This window comes from Colletotrichum scovillei, assembly GCF_011075155.1.
Source record: "Colletotrichum scovillei strain TJNH1 chromosome Unknown Contig00002, whole genome shotgun sequence".
NCBI lineage: Eukaryota > Fungi > Ascomycota > Sordariomycetes > Glomerellales > Glomerellaceae > Colletotrichum > Colletotrichum scovillei.
Window position 1 is genome coordinate 685,429 of NW_023336260.1, and position 27,659 is coordinate 713,087.

At 53.8% G+C, this 27,659-nt stretch overlaps 10 protein-coding genes across 10 annotated transcripts; 5 read left to right on the forward strand and 5 right to left on the reverse strand.

Annotated features, from left to right (window-relative positions):
- Positions 1 to 2,676: 2,676 nt before the first annotated feature.
- Positions 2,677 to 3,554, forward strand: HER10_EVM0003176 (uncharacterized protein; the record flags this gene model as incomplete). Its single annotated transcript, XM_035472860.1, has 2 exons — positions 2,677 to 3,169; positions 3,200 to 3,554. The coding sequence occupies exons 1-2, from the start codon at positions 2,733 to 2,735 to the stop codon at positions 3,552 to 3,554; spliced, it is 792 nt and encodes a 263-aa protein (XP_035337028.1). The 5' UTR covers positions 2,677 to 2,732.
- A 98-nt stretch (positions 3,555 to 3,652) lies between these two features.
- Positions 3,653 to 5,029, reverse strand: HER10_EVM0010693 (major facilitator superfamily transporter; the record flags this gene model as incomplete). The annotated part of the gene is made up of 1 exon (XM_035480145.1): positions 3,653 to 5,029. One exon carries the CDS (start codon positions 5,027 to 5,029, stop codon positions 3,653 to 3,655), a length of 1,377 nt encoding a protein of 458 aa, XP_035337646.1.
- Positions 5,030 to 7,504: 2,475 nt separating this feature from the next.
- Positions 7,505 to 8,684, forward strand: HER10_EVM0007212 (uncharacterized protein; the record flags this gene model as incomplete). Its single annotated transcript, XM_035476774.1, has 3 exons — positions 7,505 to 8,003; positions 8,077 to 8,447; positions 8,520 to 8,684. The coding sequence occupies exons 1-3, from the start codon at positions 7,673 to 7,675 to the stop codon at positions 8,682 to 8,684; spliced, it is 867 nt and encodes a 288-aa protein (XP_035337341.1). The 5' UTR covers positions 7,505 to 7,672.
- A 681-nt stretch (positions 8,685 to 9,365) lies between these two features.
- HER10_EVM0007065 (elongation factor G) lies at positions 9,366 to 12,253 on the forward strand. The gene is made up of 2 exons (XM_035476631.1): positions 9,366 to 11,777; positions 11,834 to 12,253. Exons 1-2 carry the CDS (start codon positions 9,439 to 9,441, stop codon positions 11,886 to 11,888), a joined length of 2,394 nt encoding a protein of 797 aa, XP_035337331.1. The 5' UTR covers positions 9,366 to 9,438; the 3' UTR covers positions 11,889 to 12,253.
- Positions 12,254 to 12,572: 319 nt separating this feature from the next.
- HER10_EVM0011234 (uncharacterized protein) lies at positions 12,573 to 13,022 on the reverse strand (the record flags this gene model as incomplete). The annotated part of the gene is made up of 1 exon (XM_035480671.1): positions 12,573 to 13,022. One exon carries the CDS (start codon positions 13,020 to 13,022, stop codon positions 12,573 to 12,575), a length of 450 nt encoding a protein of 149 aa, XP_035337695.1.
- Positions 13,023 to 13,984: 962 nt separating this feature from the next.
- Positions 13,985 to 17,501, reverse strand: HER10_EVM0001653 (fungal specific transcription factor). Its single transcript, XM_035471394.1, has 4 exons — positions 16,881 to 17,501; positions 16,145 to 16,826; positions 15,337 to 16,085; positions 13,985 to 15,285 (listed from the first exon to the last, which is right to left on the reverse strand). Exons 1-4 carry the CDS (start codon positions 17,072 to 17,074, stop codon positions 14,085 to 14,087), a joined length of 2,826 nt encoding a protein of 941 aa, XP_035336920.1. The 5' UTR covers positions 17,075 to 17,501; the 3' UTR covers positions 13,985 to 14,084.
- Positions 17,502 to 17,995: 494 nt separating this feature from the next.
- HER10_EVM0013433 (uncharacterized protein) lies at positions 17,996 to 20,031 on the reverse strand (the record flags this gene model as incomplete). Its single annotated transcript, XM_035482790.1, has 4 exons — positions 17,996 to 19,184; positions 19,312 to 19,452; positions 19,514 to 19,820; positions 19,875 to 20,031. 4 exons carry the CDS (start codon positions 20,029 to 20,031, stop codon positions 18,083 to 18,085), a joined length of 1,707 nt encoding a protein of 568 aa, XP_035337874.1. The 3' UTR covers positions 17,996 to 18,082.
- A 546-nt stretch (positions 20,032 to 20,577) lies between these two features.
- On the forward strand, positions 20,578 to 22,352 carry HER10_EVM0008575 (proclavaminate amidinohydrolase). The gene is made up of 9 exons (XM_035478092.1): positions 20,578 to 20,908; positions 20,966 to 21,059; positions 21,123 to 21,229; positions 21,288 to 21,441; positions 21,492 to 21,515; positions 21,582 to 21,603; positions 21,655 to 21,697; positions 21,752 to 21,977; positions 22,025 to 22,352. Exons 1-9 carry the CDS (start codon positions 20,618 to 20,620, stop codon positions 22,225 to 22,227), a joined length of 1,164 nt encoding a protein of 387 aa, XP_035337456.1. The 5' UTR covers positions 20,578 to 20,617; the 3' UTR covers positions 22,228 to 22,352.
- A 562-nt stretch (positions 22,353 to 22,914) lies between these two features.
- Positions 22,915 to 24,885, forward strand: HER10_EVM0010204 (uncharacterized protein; the record flags this gene model as incomplete). Its single annotated transcript, XM_035479672.1, has 1 exon — positions 22,915 to 24,885. One exon carries the CDS (start codon positions 22,915 to 22,917, stop codon positions 24,883 to 24,885), a length of 1,971 nt encoding a protein of 656 aa, XP_035337612.1.
- A 442-nt stretch (positions 24,886 to 25,327) lies between these two features.
- HER10_EVM0001408 (uncharacterized protein) lies at positions 25,328 to 26,971 on the reverse strand. The gene has a single exon (XM_035471156.1). The coding sequence runs from the start codon at positions 26,709 to 26,711 to the stop codon at positions 25,434 to 25,436; it is 1,278 nt and encodes a 425-aa protein (XP_035336892.1). The 5' UTR covers positions 26,712 to 26,971; the 3' UTR covers positions 25,328 to 25,433.
- Between the last annotated feature and the right edge of the window lie 688 nt (positions 26,972 to 27,659).

The window sequence follows — 27,659 nt, forward strand, 5'->3', positions numbered from 1 at the left end:
TGGAAGAGGTGGAGGAGATGTGGTGGTGAGGACGAGGTACCTGGAGCTGCATGAGGTGGGGAGCTAAGGTAGAGTTGTACGTACCGCTGGTGTCTGCCCCTCTCTGCGGGTCTGTGCTCCACCGAGGGGCAGGGGAGGGGGTTCATGTCGTTTCCGTTGCCCGTACCTCAGGTATCATCGTGACAAGTACCTTACTTAAGGTACTTCCTTCATCTTTCAGGCTGCTTGCTAGTAGGCACCCTAAGATGAGTTCAGTTGGCGAGTTTGACGACGGCATCGTAGGTTCGGTCAACGGACGGAAGGACCGATTAAGCATCAAACGGGTGCGGGCGAGATGGAATGCGACGGGCTCTTCAAGATCATGGTTTGTTTTGGCGTTGGGGTGTGATGGTCCCGAAGAACACCCCAACGACCGTCCGTAGACTGTTTGCAGTAAGGTAGTGACAGTAACCTACGTACGTTACCCCATCCGAGCCCTGTCAAGCTACCTTACTTACCTTACCACCTTACCTTGCTTCATCTGCACAGCATCCAATACTACCTACGTAAGGTAGTGACAGCCGGGGAGACCACGGCCAGGAGTTCGCAAACGGTCAGGGCGGGCCGGAGAGAGAAAGTGACGAAAAGTGTTGGTGTGTGGGTGCTGAATAAGTGCTTAACAACCCCAGCTCAAGCTATCATAAGCCTTACCAAATACACGGGCAATCCCTTCCCACAAGCTCGATAAGCTATGGATACCAAAAGTCGTTACGCCATGACAGAACGGCACTTGTTTGCTAGCCTACGGAGCAAGCTCCTAAGCCCTGGTCATCGGGGAGAGCTGTAAGGTAAGCTTGGTAACGGGGAGTACAGATGGAATTAGAGGTTCTCGGATCACGGATTAAGAGCGGAGGAGCCTCGGATCCAAGGCCTGCCGCCATCAGAAATAGCATCATGCTCTGGTGATGACCAACTCGCGCGCGCGCTGAATGCCTCGATCAAGTGGAAACCACCCGAGCGGCTCGTCGAGTTTGTAATCCCGTAGAATTGTTCTATCAAGCAACACGGGCGACAACAAGGTGCAATGTGCTCATCTAGGTGGTAGATCGAGAGACGGTGAAGGGAGACTAGACTCATCTCGACCTCATCAGCCGATGCGTAGTATAGATGTGTACGTACTGGCTTAGCCAAGGTACGGATACCTCACTGGACGAGATTAGTAGTACCTGACAAATGAGCCACCGCCGTCCCCCACGAAGCTGACAGGTACGGCCACGGCTATGCCCACGGGTGACGGAGCCGACAGATTGAGGATCGAAATTCGAGAGATCGGTCGGAGCTGGCTGCAGAAAGCACGGGCCAAAGGTACAACAATACCTGTACGGAGTACGGAGTACATTCCACCTTTAGTCACGGCCAGCAGCTGGCACCTGTCACTATTCACACTGCGAATCTGTTCGCGCGCGGGAATAAGAAGCCACAGAACGACAAAGTAAGCGTTGCTAAGCTGCCGCCCAAGCCATGATCCAAGGCTGAATCAGCACCACACATCAATATACGGGGCAACAAGACCGTCTCCGCCGAATTGATAGGGTGGAGCTGCATACTACTCGCTGGCAGCTGCATGTTCCCAACGCCCTACCGTCCCCGCTAGGAAAGGAGCTCCATACAGCTGCAGGACGAGGTTCCAACGCTGGAGCTCTATCATGAATCATTTTCTTCAGAGGTGAGCAAGGTGACACCCTTTGAATATCGATTGGAAGCTTGGACTTGGCGTTGAGCAGTTTGTCATCCGCGTGTCTTGGTGGTAATACCAGGCAAATGGAATCTGCTTGTCGTTCTCGTTCTCGGGCCATGACTTGAGGGTGGAGCATCAGCCCCAGCGGTGCGAGAACGAGGGAGGTTTCCATGTTCATGACGTTACGGCGGATAAGATGTCTTCCATCGCTGCTGGCTTTTCGAGCTACTTCCATCTTTTTTTCCTTCGCCATTCTTTACTTATCCATCTCTTAGTAGACTGAACCTGAGTAGACTACGCTTTTCACGCCCCACCCTCGGCTGGAAAGGGCGCTCCAGAATGCGAAGGACCGTTCAAAATCATTTACTTCATCGCAAGACTAGTTGTCACTGAAGCAGCCATTGGAGCGATACCATACATTCGTTGAAGACGAAGGTTAACTGAAGGAGAGATATCGAGCAGCCTTTATCCCGATACAGTACCCCGTCTTAATGTCTCTCTAATCTCTCTACCCTTGACACCCACAAAGAAAGTCAACATTATCTTCTGCCAATTGCAGATTCCTCAGGCGCCCTGAGCATGGACAGCAGCAATGGCCAACATGATGTGATGAAGCAACCAGCAGACTTGCAGGCCTCTTACATCCTCGTCAGCCTGCCCAGCTCTTTGGCTCGAGCCAAGTCGTCTACCAAGAAACGCCATCAATTGCTTTCTACATCAAACCAGTGTTTGGTGGTGGCTGTCAACGGAGCTGACGACTAGGTCTATACTTGATATTTCCTCTTTTGGCAACGAGCTTGACAATGACAGGTCTGACATCAGCACAGAAATCTGCATGCAGTCAGTCCAGCTGATTATTCCCTCTCCTCACATAATGCGTTGAAGTGAATCTGATGACTTTCCTTCTCTTGTTCTCCTTTTCACTTTTCGATCATGAAGTGAGTAGCCTACTACCAAGAGACTACACCAACACCAGATTTCCAGAAACATCAGGTGAATCACGAGACCTCCAACCATGGGCCAAGAAGCCTCCAAACCGAAACCCGGCACCCGCCTCCAAGTAATCGGCGCAGGCCTCCCCCGCACCGGAACCGCCTCTCTCGCCAAAGCCCTCGAAATCCTCCTCTCCGACGACGACGGGGCCGGTGTCCCCGTCCACCACGGCGGCACCCAACTCACCCGCGGCCCGGAGTCCGAAATCCGCTCCTGGATCACCTGCCTCTCCCACACGCCCATCCGCACCGCAGCCGACGAGAAAGTCGTCCTCGATACCCTGACCGCACACTTCCAAGACGGCTACGCGGCGGTCGTCGACGTCCCCGGGATGCTCTTCACCGAGGAACTCGCGGCGCTGCACCCCGACGCGGTGGTCATTTGCACCGTTCGCGATGCGGAGGCGTGGGTGCGGAGTATTCGGCAGACGGGGGAGCGGAGCCTGCAGGTTTTCCTGTCGTTTGCGCTGTTTTGGCTGCCTACGATGAGGTGGTTTCCGCGGTATATCGATGCTATTCCCAATGGGCGGTGGGGGGAGTTGTTCCCCCCGGAAGAAGAAGGGGACGGGGTGCTGCCTACGCGACGGGTGTGGGAGTTGCATCAGGCTTGGGTGAGGAGGGTTGTAGACAAAGAGAGGTTGGTGTTTTATGATGTTAAGGACGGGTGGGGGCCGTTGTGTGAGGCGTTGGGGAGGCCGGTGCCTGGGGTGCCGTTCCCGAGGGTGAATGATGGGGATGCGATTGATGCGTTTGCGAAGGAGCAGGTTATCAAGGGGTTGGTGAGGTGGTTTGTGGTGTTTGGGAGCGTTGCGGTGGCGGTTGGTGGATGGTGGTGGATGAGGTGAGTATCGAGTAAATAAATCTCATCTATTCGCAAAGGGGTATATAGTCTAACTGCAAGAAATCTATCCATCTATACATCGTCAACCGTTACCAACGACTCTCAAGCTTTCATATCCCTCCTCTCCCCCTTCAACTGAAAGATCTTTGCCGCAGTAAGCACCATTGACCCAACCGTCAACGCCGCCGCTCCATACCCGATCATGGACTGCCACGCAACACCGCTATAGTCACCCAAGATGGCACCGGCAATCGGCGTACCGATCAAGATGGCGATACCCGCCACAAAGTTAATCATGCCCATGCGCGTGCCGACGCGCCCGAGGTCAGGCGACAAGCTCACAATCACCGTCGGCGAAATGCTCACCATGCCTCCGGAGAACAAGCCGTACAGGATCGCAAACACCACCAGACCCGCCATGTTGCGGATGCCGAGCCACGCAAACATGAGCACGGCTGAGCCCGCGGCGACGGAGATTTGCATGTACAACGCGCCGACCTTGTCTGCGAGGTAATTCGGGATCACGCGGCCCGGGATGCTCCCCGCGCTGAGCAGCGTGACGAAGTATGACGAAAAGTTTGCGGGGCCGATGTCGTGGCTGACGGCGAAGAGCTGGATGTAAAAGTACGGCACGTACATGGCCAGGAAGCCGACGAACGAGCCCGCCATGACGAGCATGAAGGCCGGGTCGCGCAGCGCGGTGCGGTCGACGAGGGAGCGCTTGTGGCCTGACGGCGGGAGGCGCGTGTGCATGCTCACGGCGGGGATGACGGACAACCCCAAGAGAATGAAGGCCATGATGCGCGTGGCCCATCCGAAGCCGATGCGGGGCTCGAGGTGGCCAAAGAGGATAGGGAAGCACATTCCCGCGATCGGGGACCCCGTCGCCGCGAGACCGATGACGAGGGCGCGGCGGCGGTGGAAGTATTGGCTCAGGATCGCGGTGGAGGGGAGGAAGACGAGGCCGCAGCCTAGACCTACGCATACGCCCTGGGCGAGGAGGACTTGCCAGTAGGTTGTGCAGAGGGAGGTCATGAACATGCCGAGGATGATGAGGGTGATGCCCGCCCAGAGGAGCTCGCGGAAGTAGCCTGCGTCGTACAAGGGACCAGAGATGGGGCCGACCATCATGAGGAGGGCGCCCTGGAGGGACCCGATCCAGGAGATGGCGGAGGGGGTGACGCCGGGGAGGGTGCGTTCGTAGTAGGTCTGGTAGACGCCGAATGTGTTTACGAGGCCCCAGGTGTCGGCGAGGATGACCCAGGAGCCGAGGACCTGGATCCAGGCTTCGAGGCCGCCGTCTGGGACGGGGCCCGGGGTGGATGTTGTTCGGGGTTCGGCGCCGGCTGCGAGGGTTGCTTGGGGTTCCGGGTCGGAAGGGGTGGCCGGTGAGAGGGTCGTTTCGGAGGGGGTTGTTGAGCGAAGGTCCGGGCCGGAGCCGGACTTTTCGGCCGTGGTGTCTGTGTCTCGGACAGTCATTGTGGGCGTGATCTGTATTGTGTCTGTTTTGTTTGTTGCTGTTCAGATAGGTAGGTATATCTTGCTTGATATCCCTGGTTCGATGAAAGAGGTTGCTCAGGAACTTCTTGGCGGACCGACTTGTTGTTGCAACGTTGGGTGGCGATCTTGGTTCTGCAAGTTACGGCGCGCTATTGCGACACGAGTGTGAAGGAGAGCGTCTTTCAGGATAGATTAGACATTAAGTATGAATGTAAGCCCTTGCATCAAGCGATCATGGATGGTGGGAAATCGCCGAAGATGGCCTTATGGTCGTTCCAAGCCGAGAAACTCAAATATAGAACAAGCAGTACCAAGAAGGAAGAAACCATGCGGTATGAAACAAAAATCCCATCGGGTAGCAGTGACGGCAAAAGGAGTAAAAGAGTGAATGCGAAAGATGCGTGGCGGACAGTCACAAGTGGACTAGACCATAGTCAGACCAGACCAGACCCCTTGACCGGATATAAACTTGGCTCGAAAGAGGCTGAAAATGGAGACCGCTCATTGCACCACCGAGGTCCACTCTTTCGTACACCATCCTTGGTGTTGGGTCCAGAGTGGAAGGGTGCCGACAGGAAAAAAGGAGAAGGCTTCCATGCAGAGGAAAAAAAGGATTCTCGAAGGGCTCCGCCGCCACTGGGATCCCGATAGGGCGGCAGGCAGGCGGGAAGTGGTGGTGGGTGGAATCGGCGCGTGGTGCCGAACGGATGAGCCCGGCCAACACTAGACTGCTAGTTGGCGGCAGGGCGCTTGTTGTGGGACAGCTCATCAAGCATTGCTTTGCTGTTCATGTTGACGCCGGTAAGGTCATTGGAGTCCAAGGATGCGGTAGTTGTGCATGGCGTTGATGTTCTAAGATGGTATAGACTCGTCGCTGGACGGGAGTGTCTGGTGAATGATGGTGTTGTCACCGATATGAGAAGCAACATGTTCGTCTAGACCTACTAAACAATAGCCCAGAAAGGATATTCGAAGAATGCAAAAGCATCAAGAGATGCAATTCGCAACAACAGAGAAAGAATGAGATTGCCGACATCAACTCCCGCTCTGGAGCCGTCTCCGCTGTTCTGAATCCCACCGGGGGGCTCTGTGCTCCACGAGCCCACGATACGTCGATACCAAGAGGAATGTGGAATGATTTTGGTCAACGACGATAGCGGCCCGATTCCTGTCAGATTCGAGAGTCAGGGTCAGACATTTTTTTCCTTGATCCATCTCGGCGCTTGCGCGATCGCCGAGGCCGGTGATCCACTCCGATATCTTCATTCTAGGATCGAATTTAGATCCGAGATAAGGGCGGTCAGCATCAGGTTTTGGGCTTAGTGAAGAAAGGCTTACATATTCAGACATTTAGTGAAAGTCGCTTTCCGTGATGGGAAGATGATGTGAATCACGCGGTAATGGTAATGGTTTGGATGAAAGTTTGTCGATCCCGAAAGTCAAACAAGAGCTTATTTCTGCGAGCGGCTTATTAGCGGCTAAGCTTTTGCGCCGCACACAGAAAGCAACAAGCAGCCACAGCGGTGGCTCTAGCTACATATTTGACATTTCAGCCCGCCGAATCATCAACAGGTAACTTGGCCGAGCGGTCTAAGGCGCCAGACTCAAGCTTCAAAAGCTTCATCCGTCCAACGGATGAGCATTCTGGTCTCGCAAGAGGCGTGAGTTCGAATCTCACAGTTATCATTTTGCCATTTTTACTCGATGTAATGATGCATCTTTTGCCCGTCTTTCGTTTTGTTACCTTGCCCTCTACCCCCCTTGAATGGTGTCGACGAACTTTGTCAATTGCCGCCAGTTTGAGAGAAACCTCTGGGTATACAGTATTGGTCTCTGAATGCATTCTCATACAACATTGCAGATGAAACTCAGTCACAAAAACTCCAAAGTCCCTTCAAACGCTGTGCGTATTCTTTCAGCAATCAATACTCTAGATATCTGCCCCCAGGAATGGTAGAAATAATTAGTCGTGCGATGTAAGGCTGAGTTTGGCTGATTGAAATGTTTGCCGGTGTTGACAGAAACTCTCACCAAAAGGGGTCAAGAGTGGTCAATTCGTAGAAACCTTGGCGGCATCCCATTTGCACACCGAAATCTCTCTTTCAATACAGCTTCAAGTTTTCAAAGTGACAAAAACAATCAAAGAAAATGAATGCGCGATACGAATAACCACCAATGAACAATACCGACCCCGACCACTCCAACTGACGATTGACGCAGCCTGCAGCCCTGCACGGTCCCAAACATCCTCCCGCGCTCCGCTCACCTCATACACAAAGTGTCGGAGCTCCTTTCAAATCATCCAACGCGCCGCGCAACCACTCAACGAGGCATGCGCCGCCGCCCTCGTCGACATCAGCCCAGGGCTCCCAGATGTGTGGTGTTTCAAAACACAGAATGCAAGGGCGGCGGGTGAGGTCGCACAGTCGCCCCCTTCCCATAGTTAGCAACGTAGGCTGAGGCACTCGGAGACGTGACATTCTGCTGGTCAGATTCTGTACTTCTTTGGCTTGCGAACTCCAAGTCATCAGGAATATCATATCTATCTGCCACCTACTCGTTTGAATAGTTCACATAATTCCCTTTCTCGTCACATAGTCCCCGATAACCAGAGCTGGCGCCATGAAACCCAGCAATGCACCCTACTCCGACGCCCGTCGAGAGGCAGACATCACCGACGATGCCATGACCGACGTTAGTGTGTCGCTCCTCAGCGACGAGGGCAAGCCGTGGAAGCGGGCAGATATTGAAGATGGCAGATGCTCACCATCATCACGAGCGAGTCGATGCGCCAAGACCCGGAACCTCTTCCGCCGATGGCGCTGGCTGCTCGATACCTTTCTCCTCGTAGTCATCGTTGGCTTGCTCCTCGAGCGAAGGGGCCTGCAAACAACAAGCACACCAGACAAGCGTCTCGAGCCCGTCGGCGACCTCACAGGATTCGCACCTAAATGTACGCCAATACATCTTCCATCACTTACTCACTGCTACCCACAAAATAGACCACAACTAACAGTGTGCAACAGTCTCCCAGCAAATCACAACCTTCCACCCAACAACAGACTTCGTCCCCGACGACCCAAAAACCCTCTTCACAAACGCAACCCTCCAGGAGCAGTGGCTCTCCATCGTGCCCAAGGGCTTGGGCTACCTCGAGGTCAAGGACCCAAAGGCCCACGACAACCTCCCCGTGCCGTTACCCGAGTTCGCCCCGCGCACCGTCTTCACGACCTCGATGACGCACCAGCTGCACTGCCTGTACGCCATCCTCGAGAGCTACGCGGGCATGGCCGTCAACGGCAGCGCCAACGTCGATATGCACTCGCATATTCCCGAGGGCACGGAGGGTGCGGAGGGGCCTTGGCATTTGCAGCATTGTTTTGAGTATCTGCGACAGGTGAGTAGTGATCTTTTTATTTCTCCCCCGAGATATGTCTGGTGGATGGGGAACTAATCTTGCTTGGAATAGGCCATCATGTGCGCTGGCGATGTCGCGCTGGAGGGCACGCAGACGACGTTCCCCCCGGGGTTCACGGGCAGCGATGGTTGGGATGCGAAGCACGTCTGCAAGGACTACAAGCAGGTGTACGATTACCTCGACAAGAATCGAGCTTTGGATGACCACTGGATTTGAGGATTGTGTGTAACACAAGGGCGTTTGGTTGGATAGAGGGATGGCCAATTTGGGAAAGGTATCGGCGTTATTGCAAAAGATGGGTATCTCATTCAAGGGCGCAAGATAGCGTTTATTGATTTGGAGGAATGTCAACAAAAAAACAAGCTTGAAGCTCATCTTTGGCCGGAATACGCTCATGAGTCTATCTCGTCTGATGCTCCAAATTGAACCCAAATGCTGGGCCCACGTTTTGCCTGACCTGAAGCCTGGGCAGCCAAGTCTGCATCGTGCAAAGATGTGTACTCTCCAGAAGCCTCCCAACTCACTTTAGAGCATCACAATGGTGTTCTACATACTTACTCATATTGTGATTTAGTATAAATATACAAGTATTAGGTAAAGCACACGGACATGCTCCGGCCTCCACTTCCGGCGATTACCCGTTGAACCGGCCGGCGTAGGTAATCCCGATGCCACGATTCGTTCACTGCCGGGCAGAAGACCCACCCATCCACGAAAACACGTGCCTCCGCGACGGCGCGAAATCGGAATCCCTGTCGCTGCTGGTCACCAAGAAAAAAAAGTTTCGCCTGGGCGATTGGAAGACAGCAAGGCCAAAAAAAAAAAAAAAAAAAAAAAAAAAAAGATGAGCCCCGTATCAGACCATTTGTCCCGAATGGATCCCGGCTCCCTTTTCCTGTAATATCTTTCCCCATTGCATATTCCCATCCTCCCCTTCCCCTTCTCTTCGTCCGCACACACATTGGTCACGATGAGGGCTCCACGAGCCGTCAGAGTGCCGAATGGCGGTCTGCTTGCAGGCGTGAAGCCTCAAGTCGATGCACGACAATTTAGCAGCTTCGCCGCCTGCGTAAAGAAGCAGTCCTCGACAACAACGACGACGGCATGGAAGAAGAACTCCGTACGCGCCTTCTCAACGACCCCGATGGTCAGGGACGCCGCCGCTGAGGCCCTCAAGATGGCCCAGGACAACGCCTCCACCCTCACCCCCGAGCTGGTCGCCGCCAAGATGAGCCCCGAGGAGGCCAAGCGCCTGTCGCGCGTGCGCAACATTGGTATCGCGGCCCACATTGACAGCGGAAAGACGACCGTCACCGAGCGCGTGCTCTTCTACTCGGGTCGCATCAAGGCCATCCACGAGGTCCGCGGCAAGGACTCTGTCGGCGCCAAGATGGACTCTATGGATCTCGAGAGAGAAAAGGGCATCACCATCCAGTCGGCTGCTACCTTCGCCGACTGGAAGAAGACGGAAGAAGGAAAAGAGGAAACCTACCACATCAACATTATCGATACACCCGGCCATATTGACTTCACCATCGAGGTCGAGCGCGCACTCCGCGTCCTCGACGGTGCCGTCATGATTCTCTGCGCCGTCAGCGGCGTCCAGTCCCAGACCATCACCGTCGACCGTCAGATGAAGCGCTACAACGTCCCCCGCATCAGTTTTGTGAACAAGATGGACCGCATGGGTGCCAACCCGTGGAAGGCCGTCGAGCAGATCAACACCAAGCTCAAGATTCCCGCGGCCGCCATCCAGATCCCCATTGGCGCCGAGAACGAGTTCGAGGGCGTCATCGACCTGATTGAGCGAAAGGCACACTACTTTGAGGGCCCCCGTGGCACCGTCGTCCGCACCACCGACGTCCTCCCCGGAGGCTACAAGGACCTCGTCGAGGAGAAGCGCCAGGAGCTCATCGAGAAGCTCGCCGACGTCGACGACGAAATGACCGAGCTCTACCTCGAGGAACAGACGCCCACCAACGCCCAGGTCAAGGCCGCCATCCGCCGCTCTACTATCGCCCTCAAGTTCTCCCCCGTCATGATGGGTTCCGCCCTCGCCGACAAGGGCATCCAGACCGTTCTGGACGCCGTCTGCGACTACCTACCCAACCCATCCGAGGTCGAGAACAAGGCCCTCGACAAGAAGCGCGACGAGGCCACCGTCAAGCTCGTCCCCTACAACTCGCTCCCCTTTGTCGGTCTCGCCTTCAAGCTCGAGGAGAACAACTACGGCCAGCTCACCTACATCCGCGTCTACCAGGGCAAGCTCCGCAAGGGCACCTACCTCTTCAACTCCCGCACCGACAAGAAGGTCCGCATCCCCCGCATCGTCCGCATGCACTCCAACGAGATGGAGGACGTCAACGAGGTCGGCGCCGGCGAGATCTGCGCCGTCTTCGGCGTCGACTGCGCCTCGGGCGACACCTTCACCGACGGTGGCCTCCCCTACACTATGTCCTCCATGTTCGTCCCCGACGCCGTCATGTCCCTCTCCATCAAGCCCAAGCGCACCAGCGACGCCGACAACTTCTCCAAGGCCATGAACCGCTTCCAGCGTGAGGACCCCACCTTCCGCCTGCACGTCGATGAGGAGTCCGAGGAGACCATCATCTCCGGCATGGGCGAGCTCCACCTCGAAATTTACGTTGAGCGCCTCCGCCGCGAGTACAAGGTCGACTGCGAGACCGGAAAGCCCCGCGTCGCCTACCGCGAGACCGTCTCCCGCAAGACGGAGTACGACTTCCTCCTCCGCAGACAATCCGGCGGTCCCGGAGACTACGCCCGCGTCGCCGGCTGGATCGAGCCCCACGACGACCCGGAGGCCAACTTCTTCGAGACCCAGGTCGTCGGCGGCACCATCCCGGACAAGTACCTCACCGCTTGCTCAAAGGGCTTCGAAGAGGCCGCCAATAAGGGTCCCCTCCTCGGCCACAAGGTTATCGGCACAAAGATGATTGTCAACGACGGCTCCACCCACGTCACGGATTCCTCCGATTTCGCCTTCAACCTCGCCACGCAAATGGCCTTCCGCAAGGCCTTTGACGATGCCGGCGGCCAGGTCCTCGAGCCCCTCATGAAGACTACCATCACCGCGCCCAACGAATTCCAGGGTAACATCATCATGCTCATGAACAAGCGCAACGCCACCATCCACGACACCGAGGTCGGCACCGAGGATTTCACGCTTATTGCCGACTGCAGTCTCAACGCCATGTTCGGCTTCAGTTCCCAGCTCCGCGCCGCGACCCAGGGCAAGGGCGAGTTCGGCATGGAGTTCAGCCACTACGCCGCCGCTCCTCCTCACCTTCAGTACGTTGACCCCCCTTGACATTACTCCGGTTGAATTTTACTAACAACATCTACAGAAAGGAGCTCTGCGCCAACTACCAGAAGGAGTTGGAGGCCAAGCGCACCAAATAAGCCACTGATCAAGACACTTCCCCGAACTTTCGGGGGAGAATTCTTGTATCCGGAAATATGGTGACCAAACCATGGCACACAAGTGCCACCCGTGTATCAACATCACAGCCCCCCCCTCTCGGCCGTCCGCGGGTCCTTGAGGGAATTCCGCATACCGGAACGGAGGGGGGCTCGTACGTCGCCTATTTAGGCGGGCGTATGTAAAAATGTATATCTAATGTCACGTCAGGAACCTTTTCGTAGAAAAGCCTGGACGTAAAAGGAAAAAATCCAACCCTTCTGTAGGACCTTGTAAGAAAAGAAAAAGACAGGGTGTATAGGGGTAACGCGATTTATGATGGAACTAGACTTTGAAACAATACAAGCCTCGTCTTCTCTCCCATGTCCTACTGCTCGTTCCCAATGTCTGCTGCTTGCGATTGCTTTTTTGGAAAAAGAGCTCCGTCAGACGAGTAGATTCCCTATCTGTGTATTGACACATCCTAGTGGGCACCTTACACGACCCGTTTGACCTGCCTTTCAGACGGCATCGTCGATTTTCGTCTCCTTGGACGCTTCACCACAGCCGAGCTGGACCTCTCGTTCGTATGCCAGTAATACGGCGACGTTGGCTTCTTAGGAGCGCTCAGAAGGGCATCTATCTCGCATCGTCAGCAAAATCGTGTCTCCCTGATCGGTCCTCCTTCATCCATCCATATTTTCCTTACAAATCACTCCAGGAACCCATCCGACAATAGTCAACACAACCGCAACCCCAACCCTCTTGTCAACTTTCCGTCCCGCCGCCCCGCGGTACACAGCCACAGGCGGACACGCAATCGCAATAATACACTCCCCATTGAAGCGGCAACACCGGCATCGTAGACACAGGTTCAGTGAGAGGCATCCTGGAGTCGTACTTGTCGGGGGCGAGGGCGTGGGAGGTAAAGTGATGATATAGCGAACGGCGCTGCCCCGCTCGGACCGCGAGGCTGTTCTCGAGAGAAGCGACGAAGGTGTGCGGTTGCTGAGGCCGAGGCTGAGGTGGGAGGAGAGGATGCGTTTGAGGGTGGATTGGGTGCCGGACCAGAGGGTGCGGAGGCTGGTTGATTTGCTTTTGGTGCTTGCTGGGGATGGAGTTCCTGTGGAGGACATGACTGACGGATGGTTTGATGGTGTAGGGTTCGTAGGATGCTATGTGAAGAGACGGTTGTTTCTTACGTGATAAGGAGACGGGTTGTTGGCAGCGGATGATACATAGTACCTGCCAAATGTTGAGACAGGTGCTGGGTCGTCACTGCATGAGCGGGACATGGTGTAGCAACCAGCACTTTCCCTTCCAGAGTGATTTAATATCTAGTCAAGGTACTCTATTTGATTCCATGATGGGAAATTCAGCCGGAGCCTGAATGATGTTTGGGTTGTTGACGATACACGCGATACACCTCCAGCGCTCGTCCTATCGCCACAAGTTATATCGCCACAATAAGAACCCTCAGCCCTTTTTTCTCAGACAGATTTGTTTTTTTTCTTGACCGCAGTAGAAGTCAACAAGTCCATGCTAAACTGAAGACCGGCTTCATTATTTAAAATCTCGCGGTATTGACGGTCAGCACCGGCAAACCAAGAGACGGAACCTCATGTTGCCGGCACATCCACTTCGCCGTGGTTCTCTGCCGACGACCGAAGATCGACAGGACCACCCCCGCCCAACCTAAATTCTAAAAAGAAACCCTTGGCCGGGGGAGACGACACGCCAGGGTGAATGCAGCGGACTTGGAGAATCTAGGGGTTCATGTACCCCAAGTGCAAGAAAGATGCATCGTGCGGGGGAGAGCAATCCACGTTGCGTCCTCGGACTATGATTTCCTGACATGGGTCTCTGAGCGATTCTCGAGTCTTCGTCAGTTTGGGTTGCGAGCAATGTCGGTGTTTGCCAAAAACAAGTATCGTGACAGAGGGTGTTGAGGTAGAAGTAGGTATCTGAGACTGAAAGACATCAGATCGCGGGAACGGGAATCACTAGAGTTGCGGATCTAAGCCGGAGAACGCACACATGCGTCAGAATGCATAGGCCGCTGAATTGCAGAAAATCAAACGTCAAGTATTATTCTGATAGCTCAGTAGCTATCTACGCAAGAACAAGAGTGAGCATTAACACTCCCTGTGTACATCAAGTCGTCAAGTCATCATTTTACCCTTACATTCATACAAATCTCAAGCAGCACACTCCGCCAGCTCCCCTTCCCTCAACGCATCAAGCAGCACTCTCGCCGTATCCCTATCCCCGCGATCCTCGCCAGACCCCGGCGCAGCAGAATGTTGCGTAAGCTCATTCCACGCCGTCTCGATCCACCCGCCGGGCCCATCGTGCCCCGGCATCCCGTCAAAGTACATGCCATCAAAGTCGCCAGAAGCTACATTCGCAGACTGATCATCCAGCGGAAACGCGGCGAGGACCTCGGCAGCCAGACCGTCGATGCCCTCCGACGGTGGGCGATCTGCCATGTTGACATCGCAGCTGCTTTGGTATTCCGCGCCGGTGCGCGGTGATGTGTCGTCCGTAACGCTGTCCTGGCTGTGGCTGCCCGCTGATGTCGGCGAGGTGGAATCTTCGTCTGACGGGATGGCTGTCACGGTGCCGGGCGGCTGCATCCGGAAGAGGTTGACTCTCATTGCTGCGGCGTCAAAGTCCGTCATACGATCTGTGGCGTGCTCTGCAGGCTCCGAGAAGCCCCCGCTCGTATCCCTGCTGGCGTCTCTGCTTTCGTTCCTCTTACGTTCGAGGAGCGCCTTGAGCGGATTGAAGCCGCCTGTGAAGAGGCCACGGAGACTGACTGGGAAGTCTCCGTCTTCTGGAAGCCGTCCTTTGCTGAGGGAGAGGTCCATCGTCAGGGCTAGGCGGAGGTAGGAGCTTGGCTGGGAGGCAAGGATGTCGGTCCAGTCTGCGATGACTGCGCCGCCGGGAGTTGCGTTTGCGGAATCCCCTGGTGCTGGCGATTCAATTTGCGCTAGATTAACAATGTGTCGAATCGTCTCGCTGACCCAGTCGACGCCGTCATATTGTGGTTGGTATGTTTTCATGGCTTCTATGAGAATGTTGAGGCGATGTTGCTTAAGCGCCGATTGCGTGTTGGGGTCGAAGGATCGTGAAGAGGCCGATAGCTTCACATCAAGGATGTGCAGAACCAGCGGCAAAGCGGTACAGGCTACGGCACTGATGGGAAGCCAACGTGCGAGACGAAGATGGATAAGTTCCTTGAGACACTCCGTTACCCCGGAAGCGGCATCCTGAAGCTCGTGTCGGTTCTCTCCAATGATGATGAGATCGGAGGTTGGGATGGCGTTGAAAGATGGCGCTGCGGCGGTGATGGCGAGGTGCAGGACTTCGTGGTGACTGAGAACCACTCGCGAGGAGCTGAGCGAATGTAAGTAATTGTCAGTAGGTCGAATCCCGACAGTAACTTACTGATAGTACATGTACATCAAATTGGTGTACAATATCACAGAGTCGTGTTGGAACTCGTTCCCTGGTGCCTTCATCCTCGCAACCGAACCGCCACCAAACATGGGAAACCGCATCGTCACGCCCTTATACCACCTTTGTAGCGCAACTTTACATACTCGCACCTTGTCCTGCTCTTCGGCTCGCATCTCTCTGCCCCAACCCGGTCTGTCGTCTAGCGGGAAAACCAGGATCAGGATATCGGTCAGCACAACGCACAGCTCCACCAGTTGCTCTAAGATCTCAGCCAAGCACCGTTTTGTGCCTGGGTTATACACCCTGCTCCTCTCAATCTCATCAGCCAAGTCCGAATACCCAAGACTTTCATTCGGATCAAAAGTGAAATGACTCCGCGTGATCTGCAGACTGCGGCGAAGGCCTAGGCCGACAATTCGATCGCGAATGATACAGCACCACCAAAGACGCTTCAGGAGGTTGCGCTTCTTGGGAGATGCTGTGCGCGTGGCGTAGTGATGGGCTTCGACCATTTTCGCATTTTGAATCGCAATGGAGAGCCAGGCTGTGTTTGATTTGCGGAATGCCGGGGAGGTAGGCGAAGACCAGAAGGAGAGGAGAAGGGAAGCCTGTGAAATTGCGAGGGGAGACGATTCGGATTCGAGGTCGTAAAGAAGCTTGGCACGTCTATAGAAAGCGGCGCGACAGGCTCGAACGGTCGGAAAGCCAAGTGTCTTGATGGTCTGGCGGGAGACAAACTATTTGATTGTCAGAATTGTGCCCTGAAAAGCCGTGAGATTGGATGGGGATAACGTACGTTGCAACAAGCGAACAGCATTGCCTGGAAGACGAGCAGTGAGAGTTTTTCGCCAGGCACGTAACTGGTGGGATTCACGCAGTAGAGATCCCAAAAGTCGCCCTCATGGATCATTGGCAGCAGTGGGTGGACATGCAGGAAGTATTGCTGAACAAACTCGTCAAGTATGGCGCGTGTCGGCACCCTAAGACATCCCTGGAGCTCCAAATAGTTCACATCCTGTGGTGGGATTCCGTGAAGATTGCCCAATGCCAGGAACGGGTAGAAAGAGTATGTAACGTCTATTCCCATGGTATTTTGTTGACCAGCGGTGTATGGCGTCGTAAAGGGCTGATTATTCAAGGGCAGAGAATTGGAAGGAAAAGCTTCGTACGTGCTCGTCGATGCTACTGAAGGCCTGGCGTGGTGACGGCTTGGTTTTGGTTGCTCATTCTGGGCATGGCTATCATTAACCACCGGGCTCTTTGGTCGGTCGGTGGCTGTTGGTATTGTGATGTCGTCGCCGTGTGAATGGTTGCAGGCTTGTGGTTGGGTGTCTGATTCGTTTGAGGGAACTGGCCGAGAGTCGTCACTCGTTGCTGTGATGGGATCTACGACAAGAAGTTGCTCGCCGGCCTCTGCGTCGTACTGCGGATATGCGCCTTCCGCATTGTCGACACCATCTCTTTGTTGCGCTCTTCGACTGTTCGCTGGGTTAGTATTATCAACAGTGCAGAACAAGAACACAGCTACTTACAACCGTGATGCGCGCCCAGTTACTACACAATTCTCACTGTCGAGATAGCAGTTCATGCATGGGCGACCTCGCTGAGACACGTCGCATCTCACTTTGCGAGCGCGACATGATAGACAGGCTTTGGGTGCGCGCTTGCGGACTTTGGTTTGCGACTTGGGCTTGGAGACTTCGGGAGGTGTGGTCTCAGATGCCATTATCTAGACTTTGGATCGCGCAAGAAGGATTCTTCACTGGGATCCGCAAGATAAGGGATTGGAGCGAGGGGAAACTTGTCTACGGAGACTGAGTACGGGACCAGATGACGCGAAAAAAGAGTTGAAAATGTTGAGATTCCCAGACCTGGACTCAGCGACTTGACCGAAGACGGAAGACGGGAACACTTTGCGGGGTGTGGGGAAGAGGGGAAAGGCTTGCATGGCAACTCTGGAGTCGAAATTCTGGGGTCTGGAGCCGTCGACGATCCTTTGACGCTAGATGTCTGGGGACGGCATGGTGGTGGACACGAAGACACGGAGGTCGAGCCTGAGTTGGTATCCTACAGGGCCGGAGCTGTGACCAGGGGAAGCTATCATCCAAGCCTGGAGCCGGGTCTGTATCGGAATGATCGGAATTGGTCCTTTCTCTCTCTCCCTCCCTCTCTCATTCTCATACTCTGACTCGTCTCTTGCGCCGACTTGGCGCAAACACTAATGATCTGTAATCCGCTCACCCTCTCAGCGAAGTGCATGCCGAACAGGTAGTGCTTTACCTTGGACATGGGGCTAGAACTTGGGGCCGAAGACTGCGAGACTGCAAAGTGGAGGGTTGAATTTGACATAGCAAATGAGAGTCAGTCAATTTCAAGGAACTCCTTTGCCGACCACCTCTGCCGAGTCGCCGCGGCGACTTCACGCAGAACTCCACAAGAGCTCGGCGATGCAGACCAATCAGACATGACGAACCTATTCCCCGACTGACGGCTGGGGTCGAGTCATTAGCGTCATCATGAACGGTGAGACCCCGAGCTTTCGGAGGTCTTCCGCCCAGCCATGTCAGGGACCACAGAACGCGGAATTAAAGAGAGGACACACACCTCGCAGACTGACACTCTTTTACGTCAATTGCCCTTGTTCATTGACGGAGCTTTTAGGATGAGATGATGTATCGTATCAATGCGTACCACCACCGATTCTGACTTCTGACTAGAACCGCCACGATACCTCTCAGTCAGAATCAGATTCGGACGACGACGACGAAGAAGACGACTCCTCGCTCTCGATTGGCTTGAAGACCCAGTCGCCATCATCTTCCCTCAATAAGCACACATTGACATTACCGACAGCTACATCCAGTCCGTTGGGCACATCCATGCCATCGCCGACCTTTGCGAGAATTGAACCATCAATCCGACAGAAGAGCATCGGCAACGAGTCGCTTTTCCACACCGATATGCCGTCGCGAGCGCCTCTGATGATGGTGTGCAAGAGGTAGTAGATGCTGATTATGATCAGGCCTGTTGGGAAGAGCATCCACAGCCAGTCTACCATAATGACCTGCACCATCTCATACGCTCGTCCGGTATATCGATGTTGGTCCTTGTCCCGAATCTCGCCGTGAAGTCGCACCTCATTCGTCAGACTGATGCTAAATCGATTAATCCATTCCGGTAGTTTTTCTCTCGCGTTGTAGATCCCTTCGGCCCAATCTGACGAAAAGTTGATGATGGTGTATTGTTTCTCGTAGGTGGTTTCGACAATCGGGTCGACGAACCTCCGCAATGCAGCCAGCGCTTTTTTGGAAATACTGTACCTGGACTCTGGCGCAACATTCATGTCTTTTGCTGGGATATCAACGAAGACGTACTCGTCGCCGTGCGCGCTGTTGCCCAGTTCGAACCGGGTTGTGTTCCAGCTCATGGTAAGCTTTTGCTTAAGCTGGCTTTCGGTGATCGTAAAGTTATAGCTCTTCATGCAGAACCACAAGGCGCATTCCTGAGCAATACTTTTCGTCTCTCGCTTGCTTTTCATGACCCACAGGACGTCGAAGACGGATATGTATGTTTGTGTCGTTGAGTTCATTCGGTGCATGATGCCCTCCGACGCTGCCGTTTTGAATCGCTCCGTGGTCGGTGCATTTCGGCTGATTTCTACTGATGTGCCTCTGGGCAAGCTGTACCGGCACGTTTGCGATTTGTCGGTACATATAGTCCTTATGTCTAGGGGGTTGCACTCGCCGCAAACTGCCAGCGTTGGCACGATGGGCCACGTGCAGTTCACACCAGAGCATTCGAGATCAAGGTTCTTGACATCCACGGATAGGATACCACTGTATACGGCTGCTTTGGTGGATAGATTGAGAGCCGGTACTGCTACGTGTTAGTAAGTGATACATATGACAAGTGACGCATCACCACTCACGCGGGTCAAGGCCCCGAGAGACAGTGTAGTCCTACAAATCGCTTCTCTCTGGCGCTGCGACTTCGGGTTTATCGAGCCTTACTCGTGGCTGGCCCTCATACCGGTAGAGCTGCTGGGAGGATGCCTCCAATCCATGGACAAGAATAACAATCAAGGCGCCAATACAAGCAAGATGTCTAGCACGTCATCAGTTAGCAGTAGTATTTCGGGCAAAAGAGAACAGGCGCCTCACGATACCTTCCTCTCAGTCGCCACAAGAGATACAAGCTGCCCCAAAGCCCGCGCGAAGCCTCGTCGTATATCTTGAAGTCTTCCAACCTGGCTCGACTGTCATTGGTACGACGTTGCCGGGCCTCAGACACCCAGATCCAGGCAGATTGGCTAATGGAGGTCTCAACAATTCCGCTCATGGCTACGCGGACGCAAGTGAACATGGCTACAATGATGACATCGAAGTCGAGGTCGCCATCCATCAGTTGGGGGATTGGCTGCCGGTCGTAATGCTTGAAGATGATGCCGAGAATGATGGCTCCGATGACGCAGACTGCGACCAGGCGGTATTCGTCATTCCACCATTTGTATATGGACTTCTAGTCGCTCTTAGGAAGGGGCCGCGGGGGTCCTTCTTCCGTGTTATCGTCATCGTCGACTGCGCCGTCGTGTTCAGTCTGCTGAAACTTGACTCGCTTTCTGAGGGTCTTCCATGAGCGGGAGCTCGTGGCCGAGGATCGAGGGGAGGGTATGTCGTCCGACATGAGGGATACAAATGTGTTTCGATTCTAAAGATACTCAATAACAGGCTTAAGAAGAGAGTCTGGGTTAATTATGGCCTGGCAACAGAGGAAGGATGGAATGCGACGAGAGTTACTGATGCCCGATGCCAAGGTTGATGATTGAGGGCACGGCAATATAGATGGATGATGTTGGAGGGAGTGTCGAGTTGCAGCAGCTTGCAGTTGCGCCGGGCACCTCAGGCTCCCGTACATGGCCTCTGCGCAAGACGAGGTACCCAAACAGCGTAATGTTTTTGAGAAGGAGCATTCCAATTTATCACCGGTGTCGTGCCTTCCCTTCAAGTTCGACTTCATAAAGGAAAGGATGGCTCTCGGGGTTCAAGCCACACCTCCACTTACACGAACATGTGGCTGATGTTGAGGGAGCTTCAGTGAGGGGTCGCGATAAGGCACAGAGGGAAGGGGCCAATAAGACGATGACGTCGACTTGCCCTTTTGAAGAGAGGCAGGAAATACTCTCCTTGTTCCTCTGAGGAAACAAGAAATAATTTTTCATGCTGTTGTTTCGTCAAATGCAAAGCCAATGATCTAAAGCAACAGCATTTTCATGACAACGATGTATACTTCATCATTTTTTCGTGTTTCCCTCCTGTTCCTCCATGTCCATGGCGGGGCTACTTGGAAAGTTCCCCACCAAGCATTTGATAACATCCAGTTACCTCATGGTCACCAAGTGCCATTGAGCACAGATAGTGACGATGATCTGAACATCTATGGTGCTACATCGTTTGCCGGGCTGAGAACCTTTGCCAACTTGCCCTTCGTAGATTGCTTCTCTGACGAGAATGCGGAGGGCCATAAGTATGACATTGCGGTCTTTGGTGCGTCACACGACACGGTAACTACAGCTCGCTTCTGTACACTTTGTAGAGCCATCATTTAACCCCTAGAGCAGACTACCACTGGCCGGCCAGGAGCTCGCTTTGGCCCGCCTGCCATTCGGAGCGGCAGTCAAAGAAAGTCGCCGGGAGAATGGAGCGTGTACACGGGTAACTCTTCTGCATGGGCTTCGTATTGACAGATGTCTTCATCTGACGAGAAATTATCAATAGGAAGAAACCCTCTGCAAGACTGGGCGACAGTTGTAGACTGCGGCGATGCCCGCCTGACTTGGCTGGACAACACGGCTTCTCTTAAGCTTCTAGACAAGGCCCACACCGTTGAGTGATGTTCTGCTGAGCTGTCTCTTGGACCATGAGCTGATGAAGGAGCGAAAGGTTATTTCTGGCAGACCAGCAGCGAACTCGTCGGTGTCAACCACGCCTAGAATACTCACGCTTGGAGGAGACCACACAACGACTCTGTCTGCTTTGCGGTCGACCTACCAGAGATGGGGTCCCGTCTCAGTCATCCACTTTGACAGTCACATCGGTCAGTACTTTTCGCCATGGGATTTTCATACCTGGCTGACCATCCAAAAGACACATGGGATCCATTAGTCTTGGGTAAGTCTTTCCTTGTAGATTGTCGATGCTCTCCAAGTTAATATCAAACGCCTTTTCGCGCTTCAGGTGGCGGGATCTCCGAGTACGCGTAAGTGAAGACAGACAGGCTTGCTCACTGCCGGATTTTGACCGATATTAGAGGTCTTAACCATGGGACATTCCTTCATATTGCCCACGAAGAGGTATTTCTAGTTGCATCAGTCGAGATAATCTGTGCAAGAAGCTGACATGCCCAGCACCTAATCTTGAATACCTCGATCCATGCAGGCATCCGAGCCCCATTGATCCGAAGAAAGGGTGACCTGCGCAACGACGTCCGATGTGGTTTCGAGATTGTCACCGCACGCGACTTGGATAAGCTTGGAGCCAAAGGAGTCATCTCAAAGCTTAAGGAGCGAGTCGGCGACTCTCGAGTATACATCAGCGTTGATATTGACGTGCTTGATCCGGCTTTTGCGCCTGGTGAGTAGTTTGGAAAAGCCTGCAGGAAGGGAGCTGACTTTTCATAGCAACTGGCACTGCTGAGCCCGGTGGCTGGTCTACGAGGGAGCTTCTTACCATACTCGATGGCCTTGAGAGTCTCTCCATTGTGGGTGCTGACGTAGTTGAGGTCGCGCCTGCGTACGATAATAACGGGGAAACCACTGTTCTCGCCGCGGCCGAGATTGCTTATTCGTTGATCGATCTCATGGTTCTCAAGCCTGTCCAGTAAATGTTAGATGCTGGTAGAACCATCTTTGGTGAAATGAGACGGGGCATTGGGTTTGGTTGAAAAATCCTGATCTGATTCTGGAGACCCGTCAGGGAAGGTACGATGGGGAGGAAACCAAAAGGGGAAGTCGCGTTGTCTGCGGGTCAAAGTGATCGATCAAATTCATTTCTCTCACTGTGTAAGAGATATTACTGTAAATACGCTGCGTGCATTGTGAGAAAGACTCGATGACTTGAGAACAATCAGACAAAGATGGGAGACAATGCCTTTGATGAAATCCCACAACTTATGTTGAATCTTTACCGCCGGTGAGATAAAAATAGGCCTTTGTGTCCTTTGACTGTGGTGAAGAAACAACTCGGGGACCCTTTGAAGAATATGTTTGGAAACCCTGAACAAGTGGACGCCTGGTCAGGCCGGGTGGTGAGGCACCTTCTTCAAATACCCGTCTGGTCGAGTCTTGTCTCCTGTCTGTTGGCTCGTAACTTTCTCACTCACCACACACACACTCACCCGCGCAAACCCACACCCACACACATACACACACTTACACAGCAATCACCCCAAACTCAGATTCCACATTGTCCTTTTCTCTACTTTACATCTCCTCCAAATCATCTCATACAAACTCACACTCATCCTTCCAACATCATGGCGGATTCATCATATATCGCGCCTGAAGCCAACATGGCGCCGAGCTCCTCCCCGGAAACTGGCTTTTCGGGAGGAAGGACCGCCCTCGCTGGCCCAACTGGAGAGAATTTCGGCCAGTATCAGATCCAAATCTCCCGAAGCCCAAGCACGGAGTACGATCCGACCGGAGATGGGATCGTGGAATATTCACCTTCAGAGGACGAAGAGGAGGAAGACGACATCGACTCCTCGTTCTTGTCCCAAGAAATAAAGGTTGCTGCAAGCCCATCTCCAGCAGAAAGCACACCGCCGACCGAGTACGCCGCTTCATCCAAATCCACGACTCCAGTGAAGAAGACTCCCCTCAAGAAGACTTCCATCAAGGAGACTTCCATCAAGAGTACTCCGCCCAGCTCGCCTCCTACCAAGGTGAAGCTCGAACTCAAGGGAACGCCCCCGGCCCAGGCCCAACAATCCAAGAAGCGATACCTCACGGCCTCACCTCATAGGTCCCTCAAGAGTACTTCATCCAAACCAATCCTGGTAGACTTCCACCCTCGCAACTCCAGCCTCGAGCAGATCCAGGCCCTCAGAGCGCGCCTCGACATGGGCGAAGAACTCGTCTACAAGACCCAGGTAAATCTCGTCCAATGGCAGAACACCATCGACGCCCAACTCGGAGATCTGAAAGACGAAGTTCGCAAAACTAACATCGAGACGAAGAAGCGCCAGGACAAGCTCCAAGACCAGCAGGACCAACTCGAGGAGAAACAAGAGGTGACCGACTCCCGCAGCGCCAGAAACGAGCGCCGCCTCGCAGAGGTCGAGATCACTATTGAGGATGTCATTGGCAAGCCTCCCAACCTGCCCGGCCTCTTCCCGCCTGGGCACTCGTCGTACTTTAGTGGACCGACGAGTCCCAGCCGTCTTCCCGGAGCCTGGGGTCCCCGAAGCAGCCGCAGCTCGCGCACGTCGCGTACGGGCTCGGCGGCCCCTCTTCCCAGCATCGAGATGAGCGATGCGGTCAAGAATATCAAGCCGACCTTGGGCGGTCGCTCTAGCTGCATCGTGGATACCGCCTCTCCCCCGGACATGTCCCCTTCAATTGGTTCCAAGAGAAAGTCTGAGGACTTAGAGTCTGACGAGCAGGATGCCGAGGTCAGAGGAGCGAAGAAGCAGAAGAAGATGGCTAGCAGGGCCAAAAAGCAGCCGGCAAAGAAGAAGAATTCCGGCAACACAACCAAGACCGCACCCAAGAAGACGACCACCCCGCCGCAGTCACAGAAGCGCAAGGCGGAGGAGGATCTCGAAGCGGACAACAAAGACACGGGAAATAAGGACTCGGACAATGAGGATACTCAACCTTCTTACAACAGGCCTGGCCAGATGACTAAAATGACCCCGTTTTGCGGCTACAAGCCCGTGACCCCTCCATCCCTTCCCAAGAAGACAGATACAGCGCCGAAGGGCCAGAAGCGAAAGGCAGAAGACGAGGTCGAAGAGAACGGCAAAGACGAAGGAGAGAAGAATCAAGACGACGAGTCTGGTAAGAAGCCCATCAAGAAGGTGAAGACGACCAAGACGTCCGGAAATGAGCCCAAACAGACTGTTACCACGTCCAAGAACACGACTACAAAGCCCAAGGGCCAGAAGCGCAAGGCAGAAGAGGTCGAAGAGGACGAAAAAGATGAGGGAGAGAAGAACCGAGACGATGAGTCTGGCAAGAGACCCATCAAGAAGGCCAAAACGGCCAAGAAGTCCGAGACGAAACCCAAACAGACTGCCACCAAATCCAAGAAGACGACTACCAAGCCCAAGGGCCCGAAGAGCAAAGTAGAGGAGGCCCCCAAAGGGAACGATGGGAAGATGAAGAAGGAGGATACCAAAGAGGATATCAAGGAGGCAGAGGAGAAGAAGCCCGTCAAAGCTCCGAAGAAGAGAGCTGCCAAGCCCGTCAAGCCGGCGGTGCCGGGAACCAGAACTGGCCTTCGCAGTCAGAAGAAGGAGGCTGCTGCTCCCGCGTAAGGAGGGGTATCTTGCTTCTATCTTCTAGGAGTATCTTTTTTTGTTGATAGACGTGGAAAAATTCCATACTTGAGGAAATGAGATTAATCGATTATTAAAGGGTACGTCGTCTTCGTGATGTTTTGCTCCCTGAATGGCGCCTTCCTCCTCGGCTTCCTCTTGACGTGTGTCTTGCTTTCTGTATTCTTTGCCTTTATCACAGCCATAGCAAATGCAGTCCCTTGCGCCCATCTCATTCACTGGATCTATATTGGCAGAACGTACCTTGTCCGTCGTGGAGCTTGATCTCATGGGTATTCCAGACTGACCATAGGGGAGTCCATCATTGAGGACAGCGGGCGGTCTTGGGGGTTTTTTCTTTTTGTTTAATTAAGTACGAGAAGCAATGTTGATATCACGGATATTTGAGACGGGATACGAAGGAAGGTAACATCAAACCATCCAGATTTTCGATCGAGAAATACGCGAGTTCTCAGACAATGGTGACCAGCAACCTTTTGATGAATGTATCGATGATGCTGAGCCAAAGTCGCTGCCATATGACCATTCTAATCCACATCATCTTGACCTTCACGCCTATAGAAGCCAAGTATACCCGCAAGATATCTCAACACAACGCTCCATCCTCCGCCATGACCAGATCCAAAGAAACCCCCAGTGTCGTCACATTTATCACTTAACAACCCCCAAAGGCCCTTCACATGTGCCGTTCCTCTCACATACGCCATCGTAAAAACGACCCGGGAATGCCCTCTTCCATCCACAAACGGCAACCCCCATAAAGCTCTGTTCTCTCCCTCCCTCAATCCCGTCTTTGAAATCCCCATCCTCATCGCGAGTAGATCGAACATGATCCTCGGCACAGGCGGATCAACCAACGAAACCGCCCTCGCTCTCCTCTTGGCACCATACCCAACAACACCCCTCCAGTGCCCCCTTCCCCGCCTCCTCGCACCACTCTTCCCCATACCCGTCCCCACCGCTTTCGCGGCCCTCCTGGACGTGATGAACCTCTGCTCCTCCCACCGCGCCCCCTCAACAACACAATAACTCCCGCTCTCCATCTCAGCCTCATCCCACCCCTCCACCGTCTCCTCACCCCATCTAGACCTCATCATCGACGACGTCACCGCAGTCATCGAAGACCTTCCCTCCTGATCCCATCGCCCAACAGTCCGCGGACGTCTAGGATAAGGCGGCCTCGGCCTCCGCCGTCTCCTGACATCCAACCACCCGTCCCCAGCGTCCTTCTCCCCGCTGCCGAGTCCGTCTCTGCGGGAACGTTCGTGGATGGTGGTGTACGTCGTCGAGCACGTGGACGAGGTATACGTCGACATCCACGACGGGGAGTTGGTATACACCGCTGCAAAACTCGGACCTCCGAGGGGAACGGTGAGCGTGTTTTTCTGTGTTGTTGTGTCTGCTGGGATGTCGTCTGGTGGTTGTTGGAGGATGACTTCTGGGATTGCGTCCTGTGCCGAGGTGGATGGTGGTGAGGTATGAATGAGATGTGATGAATTGGAAGAAGATGATGAGTAAGAGGATGATGAGCGATCTGGAAAGCATGCGATTTCGAGGGACGATTTCCTCGTTCGCCGAGGATGAGTGTGAGGACTTGGCTGGTGTTGAAGCTGAAGCTGTCGCTGCCGCTTGCGGCATCGTTTACATGATGAGCGCTTCTTGCGTCTGCATTTATCGCAGGGAACCTTGATGTCTGGTGAACAGGCGTTGGTGTCCTCGTATACTTCCTCTTCCTCTTCCTCTAGGCTCTCCGTGTCCTCGGCGTCTTCTGCGTCGGGGAAGATATCCCAATAGACTGCATCCATCTTCTCTCGCCCTGGTGATCCCGTGAAATCGTAATGAAATAGCTTGTTTTTGTTAAAGCTCTCTCAATTGAATTGATCAAAGACCAACATCATCCCACAACAGACGTTGAAGTAAAACACACCATGTGATGTCTGGAATTCTCTCTCCCCTCCATCACCGTACGATGTTACGATATCATCCCAAAGCAGTGAGACACGCATGCATACGGTACATAAACGTTGGGGTAACAAGGCCGCATCGGAACGCGGCCGGCCGCGTCTGACACACATACAACGTAGTCCGATTCCGGTCACCACCCCTCTCCCCCAAAACTCCCGTGCCTCTCTAGGTATTTCTCTCTCCCCTGAATTAGCGGGGAAATTTTCTTGGTAGGAAGCGTGCGTCGCGCGTGTAGGCGAGGTTCTAACTGTTTAGTAGCTGAGCCGTCGAAATTGCGCGCACTAAGATAAGGGACAAGTAGGAAATTGGACCTTGGACGGACCTATCCCCGTGTGTGGCCGAGACCTGTGATTGAGGTAGATTGCGGCTCGTATTTGGTGTATATTTGTCATAGGTGAGCTGCGATGGTGAAGGTATCGTGATCTATCCAGCCCAGGTGTGTATTATGAAGCACTGCCGTGCAATACATCACCAAGACAATAGATATGCCCTTGGGTGCTCGAATGCAGGAAGGAGGAAGGCGAGGGATATCGAGATGGGAAAGAGCTACATCAAAAGAGCAAAGGCTTCTCGGATTGATGAGCGTTCATGTGAATGGTGTACATTCCGATGCCAAATGAAACAGATCAAGGTCATCAAGAATTGGCTTTATGAGTGATGAGACAAGTAACGGGCGATATCATTTTGATCCCCTCCCAACGCCGAGCAATGCCTACCATACAATACAAAGACTTATCTCTCTCATCTAGACACAGGCTGGTGACACCTTCTCCAGAGGAATTTCTCAG